At 57.8% G+C, this 12,587-nt stretch overlaps 1 protein-coding gene across 1 annotated transcript in view; it reads left to right on the top strand.

Annotated features, from left to right (window-relative positions):
- Positions 1-12,319, top strand: part of CACNA2D4 (calcium voltage-gated channel auxiliary subunit alpha2delta 4) — a 133,662-nt gene extending 121,343 nt beyond the window's left edge. The window contains exons 30-38 of the mRNA XM_050747031.1: positions 2,554-2,624; positions 3,084-3,159; positions 3,744-3,796; positions 4,116-4,168; positions 4,465-4,485; positions 6,679-6,796; positions 8,542-8,654; positions 8,939-9,021; positions 10,571-12,319. Of these exons, the coding sequence (XP_050602988.1) occupies positions 2,554-2,624; positions 3,084-3,159; positions 3,744-3,796; positions 4,116-4,168; positions 4,465-4,485; positions 6,679-6,796; positions 8,542-8,654; positions 8,939-9,021; positions 10,571-10,675 (693 nt within the window). The 3' untranslated portion in view covers positions 10,676-12,319. The remainder of the gene's footprint in view (positions 1-2,553; positions 2,625-3,083; positions 3,160-3,743; positions 3,797-4,115; positions 4,169-4,464; positions 4,486-6,678; positions 6,797-8,541; positions 8,655-8,938; positions 9,022-10,570) is intronic.
- The last annotated feature ends 268 nt before the right edge of the window (positions 12,320-12,587 follow it).

Below are 12,587 nucleotides of genomic sequence, written 5' to 3'. Positions count from 1 at the left end.
CTGTAAACAGGACATGGTGTGGTGCTGTGGGATAGAGGTGGATTTCTGTCCTCTAGAATCCTGCTGTCAGGTGAGGGAGTGACGGAGGAAACACACACACACACACACACACACACACACACAGAGTAACTAGAATAGCGAAAAGCAAGCCCCAGCTGAGAGAGTTTAGCTGGAGGCACCAGGGAGAGCTCTAGGGCTGCACCTTGAACAGGCGGGACTTCAATGCCTTTCACATTCCCATGTGCTGTTCTGTCCCTGGAATGCCCTTGACCCTCCCTGCTGTCTCCCTGCCATGTCCACTGCCTTCTTCCATGCAGCCTACCAGGTCTTTGGGTTCCCACTCCATTCCGCCACTGTAGGAGGTGCCGGTTATCAGCCAGCCCTGTCTGAGAGTTTGTGTGTTCCCTGTCTGTCCATGCAAACTAGTCTGAAGTTCTTGATTCGTGTCCATTTCATTCATTTGTGCATCAAACTCACCTGGTGAGCGCCTTGTGAATAAAAGGTGTTATGAAATAGTTTTTGGTGGTCAGGCTATTCCAGGTGAAGAGTGAGCAGAATGTAGACAGGCAAGTCTGAGTACCTTTGTCTGCCTGTTTTCCTCCTGCTTACTTTTGTAATTGACCCGTCCATTTTTAGATTACAATTTGCCATGCATTTTTAGTGGGTTGCATCCTCACATTTTAATTTTATAAGTCAGCTATTTCCACTTATACAGGAAATACTGTAGGATGTAAAGACTATGTTTTGTCATTTAATTCCAATTTGGAAAGTAATACTTCCTGACTTCATCCCAGATTCCTGGCGTGGGTGCATCTGGGGACCTGTGGCCCCATATTGGCTGATTATAAGTCATAGCATTATGAACCATGGGCATGGTACTGGGGTTATTGTCCTGAAGCTGCACCATCACCTCTTATTTGAGAGAGAACTTCTCTGATTTTTCATTAGGTGTTCAGGAGTTGTGCGTTCTGACTAGCCCTTGTCTGGAATAAATCTCTGTTCCCTTCAGAAGGCTTGCTGGAGTCTACTTGGCTGTCCAGGGCAGGCCCCAGGTGGGCACCCAGACAATGCCTACCTTTCCTTGAGATTGGCCAGGCCCATGTGCCTCAGCTCCTGTGCCAGCCTTGCATTTCTTTTTATTGGTAGTTATCACACATGTCATCATTTGGGGCCCTGGCAGCTAGAAAGATCTCCATGAAGAACCTGACGTGACCCTCAGCTTAGTTTCCACCTCCCTTCCCTACCAAAATTCCACACTGACTATGTCCAGGTACCAAGACACTTTGGGGAATTCAGAGATGAGTAAGACATGGTCCTGTTCTCATACAGTTTTCTACCAAATATCTTATCTGGCAGAGTGAGACTGGGACGCATGGGCATGCAGGTCACAGGCTGCCAGTGTGCAGAGGAAGGCCTCGTTCTGGCTGGAAAAGTTAGAATCAAAAGACTTCCCAGCGAGGGTGAGGAAAAAAGTTCCTTGGCATGAGGACAGAGAAAGGGTAATCAAGGCAGGGAGAACAGCCAAGCCAGACCCCAGACCTCTCCTCCTAACAATGGCTGCCATTTTTCAAGTATTTACTGGAAGCCACACGCTGCACACACGCTATCCCCAATCTTTAAAGACAGCCTACATTCAAGTTGAAATCCAACACCAAAGCCCAAGCTCTGCCACCCTGCCCTGCTGAGAAACGGCAGACTCAATAGGCCAAGGCAGGTACAGAGGCCATGAGAGGTGGCAGGATGGGGGGCCTGAGGCCATTCTCAGCCAGCTAGGGGGCCGCTGCCTGGCACAGGGCACAGAAGCCACAAAGCACTGGCTGATGGACAACGAAAGGGGAGCCAGGGCAGGAGGGAGGGTCCTGTTTATTTTTTGGAAATGAAGACGAGAGTGACCCATTCATGCTGCATTTGAGGAAGATGACTCTGGCAGTGCCACAGGGACTAGGGGAGAGGTCAGTGAGGCGGGCAGGTGGGCAGTGGAGACAGGGCAAGGGATCCGGTTAGGTCATTGTCGTGGAGGGGACAAATGACCTATCCACAGGGCACACTGATTGTGGGAGGTGATGGGACATCAAAAGCGACACCAGCCCTCTCACACTGGGAGGATGAGGATACCAGTGTGCACGAGACAGGCGCTGCTTTTGACCTTCACCTGCAGAAACGTGTAAACGTGTTTTATATCTGACCCCACACACACACACAGCACGTACAACAAATCCAGTTTCATAAAACATTCTTTAACCTTGCTGCAAGTGATTCACACAGAATTGTTCCAAGGAATTCTGTACCATTGAAAAATCATATTGCAACCTCTAGGCTGGTCTCATAGTCTGCTGGCCTGGAAAGCACCAGGCTGGACGGTAAGGCGGGGGCCAGGCCCGGAGAGGGGCGTGGGTGGAAGGTTTCAGCTGGATGATGCTGAGAGGCATTTAGAGGGAAAGCCCGACAGGCACCAGAAGCCTCGACCTGAGCTAAGTAAGTAATGCTGGACTCAGAAGGCTCCACCCTGCTCCATCTCTCTCCCTCCCTCTCTCTGCTCTCCCTCCCTCACAGACGGGAAGATTTCTGGGGGAGGTGGATGGTGCTGTCATGACCCAGCTGCTCAGCATGGGGGTGTTCAACCAGTAAGTGGGGCACCTCCTCCCTCGTCCAAATAGACATAGCAAACCAAGAGCTGACGCTAAGTGGCCCAAGCGGATCTCGGGATCCTGACCTCCAAAACCCACAGTGGGTGCCCCTAAAGAGCTCCAAAAGCAACCTTTATGGAGCCAGGGCATCAACATGATGTGGGGAGGGCTAAGGTCATGTGGGCCTCCCTGGGAGGGACCCCGCAGGTCAGACCCTAGAGGGAAAAAGGGAAAACCGTCCAACTCAGAGGGCAAGCCATTTGCTCTTCATTGTCTTTAAACCATTCCAAGTGCAGACATGCAATTTTCAGCATGCACTGTCTTCTGATCTGCTGTCCTAGCTCAGGCTCCTTTGGGAATTGCGGTAAATGGGTGCTCTGCTAGTAAAGCCTCCTGAGGCAGGGGCAGGGTGTGGGGGTGGCTTCGGACTCATCACAGCCTGCGTCTGATTTTCAGAGTGACCATGTACGACTATCAGGCCATGTGCAAACCCTCAAGTCACCACCACAGCGCAGCCCAGCCCCTGGTCAGCGTGAGTGTCACCCAGCCCTTCCCTCTGCCAGCCAGCCAGTCCTCTGCCCTCTCCTGGAATGAGGTCACTGGTCCTTGTTCTCACCCACGTTGGGTGTCTGGCCCCAGGGCCCTACCTTGACCATCTCCACCTTCTGCTCAGAGCCACTGCTCTCAGTCCCGCTCTCAGGCAGGCCTGTGGGTCTTCAAAGGGACTGCTCTGGTAGCTGTGACATAATAGGGCCTCTGGCGGAGACAGAGAAAGCAACCTGCCTCAGCCTCAGCCCCTGACACTGCCATTTGATCACCAGGGATCCTCAGCAGTACAGCACCAGGATGAGGCCTTGACTCATCTCCTGGAGGGGCATGTCCAACCCCACCTGAGACGTCTGACCTGCAATAGGCATTTCCCAGCTAGCTCAGCTCTGCAGGGCAGGTGGGGGGTAGGGGGATAGTGGGTGCTGGGCTGCGGGCCTGAGCTCTGCCGCCCCCACTCCCAGTGGCAGGGCAGCCCACTGTCTGGTCTCTCTGAGGGTGGTGCTGGGGCGTGGGGGGACCCTCAGCCTTGGACCTAGGTGTGAGTAGTGTGTACTCTCTCCTTCCCAGCCAATTTCTGCCTTCTTGACGGCGACCAGGTGGCTGCTGCAGGAGCTGGTGCTGTGAGTGGGGGTAGACATGGGGCTGGTGGAGGGCTGCATGCAAGGGTGGCTTAGGAGGGTGTGCTTGAGCAGGGGGCTGCAAGGTCTCCAGGACAACCCACTTGCGACCAGAACCCGGGGAAGGAGGGCACCATCCCTGGGCATGGACACCACCTCCTCCCTGCACGCTGCCCCTGGGAGGGACCTCACCGCTCACCCCAGAGCCCTCAAGCAGGGAAGAGGGTGTCCTAGAGGAGAGGGGATGGGCCGGGGGCTGTCAGGGATACTCCAGCCCCTTGTAATCTCAGAGGTCTCCGAGATTCAGTCCTGTGTCCGACAGGTTCCTGCTGGAGTGGAGCGTCTGGGGCTCCTGGTACGACAGAGGGGCCGAGGGTGAGTGCATGGAGCTGCAGGGCCGTGTGCTGAAGAGCAGTGGCATTTTGGTCCACTCACGTGAGACCATTCCCCGTGGGGTGGGTGACAGTGGGGATAGGAGCATCGTTGTTCACCTCTCACCCTGCGTGGCCTTCTCTCATCACCTCCCTCACTCCTGGCTCTGTGTGTGACATCATCTTGGGACACCGCCACTCCATGTGCCATCATCACCACCCCATGACATCCTGCCCTCCTGTGCTACCATGTTCTTCCTGTGCCGTGTCCACCCTGTGCTGGGCTCATGTCCCGGCCAGCCAAAAGTGTCTTCCATCACTGTAAGTAGCTCTGCTGACAATCCCTGCTAGCGGTGGGTTGGGGACGAAGCAGGAGCTACACAGAACCCGCCCTCCATGACCCGTCCCAGGAGTGACCCCAGGCAGGGCTGAGCTTTCCCGGTGTAAAGTACCGTTCCTGGGGGTTGGGGGACTGGGGAGTCTAGCCCAGATCTCATCTCACACGAGGACAGTCAGGCCCCAGGGAAAACGAGAAACTCCAGCCTCCCGTTGGGTGAGAACATGTAAGATTCCAAGAGGAAGGGTGGTGCGGCTGGGTGGCCATGAGCCAGTATGAGTGAGCAACCGCCAGCCCACCGCTTGGAGAAGCAAACAGCGGCACCCCAGCCCGGGCATCACCAGCCCTCAGCAGGACTCCTGGTTCCAGATGCCCCAGGAAGCTCTCAGGATGATTCCCCTCTGGGACCCTGTGTCTGAGGACAGAGTCCCCCAGAGGCAGCGACCATGAGAGGCCCCAACACAAAGCCCGGTGGCTCTGGCCACACGTGCAGGGCGGCAATGAGACTGGCCTTTCAAAGCACTCACTGCCCGGGCGCCTGGGCACTCCATGACCACAGGAGGCCATCTGCCTCAGTGTTCATAGAACCTTTGCCACGGGGTTCCAAAACCTCCCACCACCTGGGCTGTCCCCAGCTTATCCCATCTCTTCAGCTCTGCTGTGTTCCCCCTCTGGCTTGCTCTTTGTTCTCTCCTGCTGGCCTTGGCTTGGGGCTTCCCCTGTCCCTGGGCTCAGGGCGGTTAGGGCTGTGTCTCCAGACTCCTGGACTCACACCCATGATCGATTGGGTGGGGCTGCTCTGGGGCGTTTGCAGTCAACAGGTGTCAGTGACAGGAACCAGGAACGCTGTGTCACTTAGAAGCAGGTCCCCACCCCCGTGCGCAGAAACACAGGGCTTCACCGTGGGGTGGGGACACTGCCCCCTCTGTCAGCAGCTGTATCTTGAGGATGATCCCCCTCAATCTGCCTACTCAGAATTTCTCTTCTCTGGGGCACCTGTCCCCTGGAGCTCCTCCCCCTGGCCTGCCCAGGTGTCAGTGTCCTCAGTGAAGGAGCACTGGACTTGGAGTCCCAGGCCGGGGTGTAGGTGCTGCAGCCCCCTCCACTGCGTGACCTTGGGGATGCCACTCAACCCTGCCGCTGTCAGGCCTCTGTGCCCAGCCCTGGGGACAAAACTCACAGCCCAGCCGCTGTGGGCTTGCTCGTCTCAGTGAGGGTTTTCCGCGTGCCAGCCGGTGTCCGCTCTGGGTTTCGAGCTCTGGCTGGAAGTTTCTGGGTCTGGAAGTTGAGGAGACCCATGCTCTCCTGTAGGACCCCACATGAGCCTGGAAAGGTAGCTCACACTTGTGGCCCCCACCTCTAGGTCTATCCTTGGGGGCCACAGCCGGGCCCTGAGAACAGAAGGGCCACGCAGAGAGCCTTGGGAGGAACAGGAGCGCTGGGCACAGTCCTCGCCTGTGCGGTGGGGCCCTGCTCTGCCATGTGCCCACCTCAGGAGGCTCCAGGAGCGAACAGACTTGGGTCCCCCAGAGCGGGGCTGAGGCACTCGCCTCTGCCTTCGGTTGAGTCCACTGTCCTTGTCCCAGGGAGCTAGGGCAAATCGCACTGCCCCCAAGGAGCCCCGCGCCAGGCGGCTGTGCCTTCTGGGCTTTGGCAGCCCCAGGCCTGGAGCCCACCTGCCCGGCTGCCCCCACCCCAGGCCCTCAGGTGGGCCTGGCTATGCGGGAGAGGAGGGCAGGATTGCCCAGGAACAGCGCTAGGTGTGTCCACAGTGAGGGGAGGGGTGGTGGGCCTAAGTACCCCCAAACCACCCCTTGGTGCCCCTACTGCTTCTGCTCCCCGCTCAGACCCTCCCCGGATCTGAGTGCTGGAAGGAGCCCTGGAGATGGTGCACCGCCCCCAGCTCACAGCCAGAGCCAGGCTCCCAGAGAGCAAGCGCTTTCCCTCCACCAAGACACAGGGCCCCGCGGCGCTCCCCGTGTGAAGCCGCTCTCCGTGCCTTCCCCTCCCTTCACCCCCACCGGCTCCTCCACACGTGTACCGAGAACCGCCTGAGGAGGGGCCACCTGCAGATGGACTGGGGGGAACTCTGGCCCTGGGAAGGCTGAGGCGAGGTCACCCCAGGCCATGCCCTCCGAGGCCCCTTTGGCGGCCTGATGTCCCTTCTCTGCCCGCAGCCCACAAACAAAAGAAGCAGGACCAGCTGCAGCCGTGCGACACCGAGTACCCCGTGTTCGTGTACCAGCCGGCCATCCGGGAGGCCAACGGGATCATCGAGTGCGGGCCCTGCCAGAAGTGAGGCCGCAGGGCGGCGCCGCCCGTCCCGCCACGCCCCTCCCTCCCTCGCGAGACGGAAGCCGGGGCAGGGCCTGGGAGGAGGGGGAGCTTCTAGCGCGAGCCACGCTGCCGGGGTCTTCCCGCGCCGCCCTCCGTGCAGGAGACGCAGGAGGCGGAAGGTCTGCGGCGGGCGGGACGCTGGGGGCCGGGACGGCCGGGGGCGCTGCCGTAGGGGAGCGGGGAGAGGCGGCGAGGCCAGACCCCGTGTGGCGAGCCCGCCCCACCCCACCCCGCCGAGGCCGCGGCGTCCCTGGGCGAGGGGGCCTTCAGCGGGTCTCCCTCACCCCTGCTCGGGCACAGGCCGGGGCCAGGGCTGAGCTGCACGGGGAGCACTTGGAAGGCAGAGGGAGGTGCGAGAAGAGAAGCCGGAAAGTGTGCGATGTCCTGGGCCGCTGGGAGCCTTGGGAGGAAGCGGAGCGCTGGGCACAGTCCCCGCCTGGATGGCGCGGCCCTGCTCTGCCATGTGCCCATCTCTGCCATGAGCCCATCTCAGGAGGCCCCAGGAGGGAACCGACTTGGGTCCCCCAGCGCGCGGACAGCAGCCCGGCCAGGCTTCCTGCTGTGTGGACGCCGCTAGTTACAACCCGCCCTGGCCCGGGGAGGCCGGGAGGCCGGACGAAAGGGTCTCTCGTGCTGACCCCCGCCGCCGAGCCCGGGAGGACCCCACCCCGGGAACGCAGCGGCCTCCTCGAGGGTCGCCTCGGCCAGACCCCCCGGCCGTGGCACCCCATTGAACAGTGCGGCCCCCGCGGCGCTGGCATGGGGGCTCCCTTCCCCCTCCCTGCGCGTCTTGCCGCGCGGGTGTCACCCCGGGTTCCGTGTAGGGTTGAGGGTTGAGATGCGCGTCCCCTGTGCACTAGTCTCCAGGGCTCGGTGCCAGGATAGAGCCGCGGTCTCGGAGTGAGGCGAGGGCCTCAGATAGACCTGAGTTTAAAACGGGCTCTGCTCTTCCTGGCTCCGGACCGTGGGCCAGTGACTTCGCCTGCTCTAGTCTCCGTTTGCTCATCTACAAAATGGGCACAATAGCAGCCTCTTGGAGAGCCGTGAAGGCTTAGCGTGTACACGGCTGCGGTGTGCACGTGTGGACGTGGGAGACCCCCGTCCCGGCGGAGGGCTCGGCAGGCGGCCGCTGGGACTGCTGGGAAGGCCGTGGGCCCGGTGGGCGGGCCCCGCCCCACTCCCGCCCCTCCCGCCCCACTCCCGCCCCTCCCGCCCCACTCCCGCCCCTCCCGCCCCACTCCCGCCACTCCTCGCGGGGCGGCCTCGCCGAGCGCGGGACCACCGCGCCACCTGGTGGCCAAGCCCCAGCACTGCCGCCTCGCCCAGGCCTGCCCCCGCCACCCTCACCCAAAGCAAGCGTGGCCGCCCCTCCCGTTTGCTCTGGATGGTCTTGATTGACGCCTGTTGTCCCTGCATGTATTAATAACAACTCTGCACTCTCCAAAGCGGCCCGGTTTGGACTTCCTCACTTTCTCCAATCTGCTAGGAAAGGAAATGCAGCAGCAAAGGCTTGTGGGGAAAGCCAGTTAGAACTGAGCCATCTGCCCGGGCCCGTTCCCGTAGCTGCCCCGACCCGCACCGCCTCACGGTTCCGGGCTTCCCTGCCACCCTAACTCCACACTGAAGTCTCCAGAAGTTCCTTCCCTAGAAGCCCTTCCCGTGGTCGCCACGGAGCCGTCCTCGACTCCCTTTCTTTGCTGCAGGGTATTTGTGGTGCAACAGATTCCCAACAGTAACCTCCTCCTCCTGGTGACAGACCCCACCTGTGACTGCAGCATCTTCCCGCCAGTGCTGCAGGAGGCCACAGAAGTCAAATATATCCTGCAGTCCTCGGGGATGTGTGCGGTGGGGGCGGGGCTGTAGGTGTCTGTGGGGTTCAGATTTTGAGCAGCGGGGCCAGCCTCCTTCACCACCAGTCTGCCCTCCACAGGGTTCCCTTATTTGTTCTCTAACCCTTCCCTGGGCCCCGGTGCTGCCTCCTGACCCCAAAGCTGCTTGCAGGGCAACTGGTGGCACCAGAGCAGGTTCTTCCAGACCTTGTTCCAGTCTGCAGAATGGGCTCCGGTCCTGAGATATTGACCTTAACAGTGATTTCTGCACATAATGCCTCTGTCAAATGTGACCGGATGCGCTCCCAGAAGCTCCGCAGGCGACCAGACTCCTGCCACGCCTTCCATCCAGAGGTACGGGTTGAGGCGGGTCGAGGGTGGGCTGGATCTTCACCCCCAAACCCTCTGTGCCTGGGCCTGTGCCCTGAAGACAGGAGCATACATGGATGCCAATGAACACACCTGTGCTGTTCAGGGGAAACATTTGCGTTTATGCCCTGTGACGCGGTGATATAAGAAGAAACAGATATTTGGTCCCTGTCCTGATTCCTGGCAAGCTCCTAAAACCCTTGTTATTTCCTGAATGATTAGGGTGATAGGTGCATCTTTCGGTATAGTGTTTGGTCTTAGTCCCTGGTTCCTTCGCAGGTGCCTCTAAGACCTTTGGAATGATAGGGGTATCTTTGAATGCTAATTAGATGACTGGTGGCGGGGGGCCCTAGACAGGATGGGGGCTGGCCACAGGAAACACCAAGGCAGGATTAGAGGGTTGGGACTTTTGGCTCCAACGCCCTGGCTTCTGGGAAAGGAAGGAGGCTGGAGATTGAGTTGATCACCAATAGCCAAAGATTTAATCAATCGTGCCTATCGTAACGAAGCCTCCATGAAATCCCTGAACAATGGTGTTTGGAGAGTGTCCGAGCTGGTGAAAGGGTGTGGGAGCTCTGCGCACCCCATGCCTTGGCCTGTGTGTCTCTTCCACTCAGCTGCCTGAGCTGCGTCCTTTATAATAAACTGGTAATGGTGAGGGAAGCACCTTCCTGAGCTTAGTGAGCCGTGCTAACAAATGACGGAGCCTGAGACGGGGTCATGGGAACCCTAGATTTACAGCCAGCCTGTCAGAAGGTCAGAAGACCTGGGGCTTGCGATTAGCATGTGAGGTGAGGGCCACCTTGTGGGACTGAGCCCTGTAACTTGCGGGATCTAATGCTACTTCTCGATAGTGTCAGACTTGAATTGAATTTCAGGACAGACGCCCAGTTGGTGTCCAGAGAGTGGGGAGGGAAAAACCCTTCACATTTGTTGAAGTGGTGGTGTGAAAACACAGCACAGCCCTATGTCATTAAAATACGAAGTCAACCAGGATCCAAAGGTGCTTTAACAAAGAGCCACGCTTCCTAGGCCTTGGGCGCTAGGTGAATTAGAACGCAGTTTTCCCATCTTGTCCTCATTCCCGCTGCACTTAGTTCGGAATGATCTGAGCAATGTGAGGAGGCCGTCATGTGGATGACAGTCCTAGTGGCTGGAACAGATCCAGAACCGAGACCCAGGTGTCAGGCCCTGAGCCGGGTGCTTCATACACGGTCCCGTCTGCTGGGACAATAATCCCCATCAGAGATGCTCCCAGAGTTGAGGACTTTCCTGAAGCCATTCTGAGAGGACGACCCCGCAGCCACTCCAAGCCTGGGGCAAGCAGAGAAGGCTGGTGCCCCCTTCCCAGGCTGCGGGGCCAGCCTTGGCTTTTCCCCCAAAAGGGAGGGGTCTAAGAAAGGTAGCAGTGCTTCCCCTGCTTTCTGAAACGCCCCTTTCCCCAGGATTTTGGCCCCATTCATGGTGGAAGCCCCTCCCTTTTCGAGGGTCCCCCTCTCAGTGCTGCCCTCTCACCTCTGCTCTGGGTTCGCAGGAGAATGCCCAGGACTGCGGCGGCGCCTCGGACACCTCAGCCTCGCTGCCCCTACTCCTGCTGCCTCTGTGTGTCTGGGGGCTACTGCCCCACCTCCTGCGGTGACACCACCTAGCCTGACCTGTGTTTTGGCAAGGTGATCCTTCCAGAGCCATCCCAAAAAGTCAGCACGGACGTGGGATGCAGCTAACTGCAGTCAGGTCACCCCCAGGCCAATGCTCCTGTCAATCCTGGGCTGGTGGCCCCTGCGGCCGGAGAATGCTGGCTGGAACAAGAAACCAATCCCCTGGCACCACTTTCAAGACGCTTCACGGTGCCCGGTACCGTCCGCCCTAGGTCTCAACATGAGCATACTTCTAACCTAACCTTCCTGCCTCCTCTTCGGGAAGCCAGCGTGAGCTCAGCTTGGAACAAGACAAAATAACTTAGTTCCTCCTGTATTCCGGAGTCCAGACCCGGCCAAGAAAGGTCAGTGGTTTCTGACCGTTTCTGTCAGCGTGGTCTCTGGTAGAACCTAAGGACTTCCGGGCACTGAGAAAAAGCAGCAGAATGAGGCCAAATGCAGAGATGAGGCTAAGGCAAGAACATGCCCCAACTAAAGCAGAGATTCCCCAAAGTGAGGCTCAGGGTGGAAGGCAGCTCGCTTTCCTAGCGGATGCTCTAAAAGGTTTTGACTGTGTTGGGGTGGGGGTTGGGTAAGGGAAATCCGTTCAGGAAATATCGACAGGGCTGCATGTGATGTCCCCGAACTGCTACTATTGAAGAACTTCCCAAAACTTCTTTACAAAGCCCTAAAGGAAAGTTTGCATCTATGAAAAGCCAATAGGCTGAGCCATCCAATTGCCTCATGGAAATTGATGTACATTCAGGGGATGGCAAAAACAGCTGTAAAATAGTGAAAAAGAGCAGTCGTTGTGCTCTTTTTCTGGCCAATGATTTACAAAAGAATCTACTTGACTCTGTCCCTGGAGTGAAATCCTTAGGGTTAGAACTTGTGGGAACATTCCAACTTGCTAAGCAGGGTCCACTGAGAGGGAAGCTCGATCTGGGAACTCAGCCCCAGCGCACACACATCTCCCCAGGGTCCCAAGGCCCTGCAGCTTCCTCCCCCCACCAAACCCCAGGCAACAACAGTCTCCACGGTGAGAGCAACATTAAGGGCAAAACCATGGAGAAATCTGGGAGAGGCCTCAAATCTTTCCGTTTAACAAACCCTAGTGATGGGCATGGATAGTATGCAGGGATTTGGGGGCCCTTCCTCCTGCTCCTCCATCGCCCTCAGCCTCCACACTTCAAAGTACAAGCTGTTCAAGTTTCCTACCAGCAAATAGCCCTAACTTGCCTCTAGAGTAGGCCAAATGCCAACTCTGTAAAACACACTTACATTATAGGTTACAGAATGTCACTCTTAACAGTCATGTCTTTCAACAACCCTGTGAGGGTGGTAGTAATGCCCCCCTACAGCAGAAGACACTGCAGCTTGGAGAAGCCAGCTTAAGTGGCAGAATAATGCTAGAACAGCTCAGGTTTACACGTACCGAATAACATGTTTCAGCTCATTCCATCCTCACAGCAGCCTCCTGAAAGTGGGTACATCCCATATTACAGAAACTGCAGCAGAGTTGAAAATTGCCTCCAAATTATTGGAAGAGTATTGTGAAGATTGAATGTGATATATTCACGTAACATGCTTGAAACTGCCTGGCATATAGTAAACGCTAAATAAATACATGCTAACTGCTATCATTACATTATCTTGTTTCATGGAGGTGGGGACAAAGAAATTACAATTTAGATGCCAGGAACAATAAGGTGTCCAGCAGGCCCAGCAGGGTTAAGAAAGCAGCAAGGAGCCCTTTCCAGCCCCTGGGCTGCCACCACTGAGTGTCCCAACCACGTGTCACAAGGGTCTCCGTGCTGCGCACAGCAGGGTGAGCACTCTCTCGCCCCGCCACTCCCTGCCAAGGCCGTGGCCGCCCACCTGCCGTTCATTCTTCGGCATTAAGGCATGTTCTGA

This window comes from Macaca thibetana, chromosome 11, assembly GCF_024542745.1.
Source record: "Macaca thibetana thibetana isolate TM-01 chromosome 11, ASM2454274v1, whole genome shotgun sequence".
Lineage (NCBI taxonomy): Eukaryota > Metazoa > Chordata > Mammalia > Primates > Cercopithecidae > Macaca > Macaca thibetana.
The sequence above is the reverse complement of the archived record's forward strand: the minus strand, read 5'-3'. Positions and strand labels throughout refer to the sequence as shown.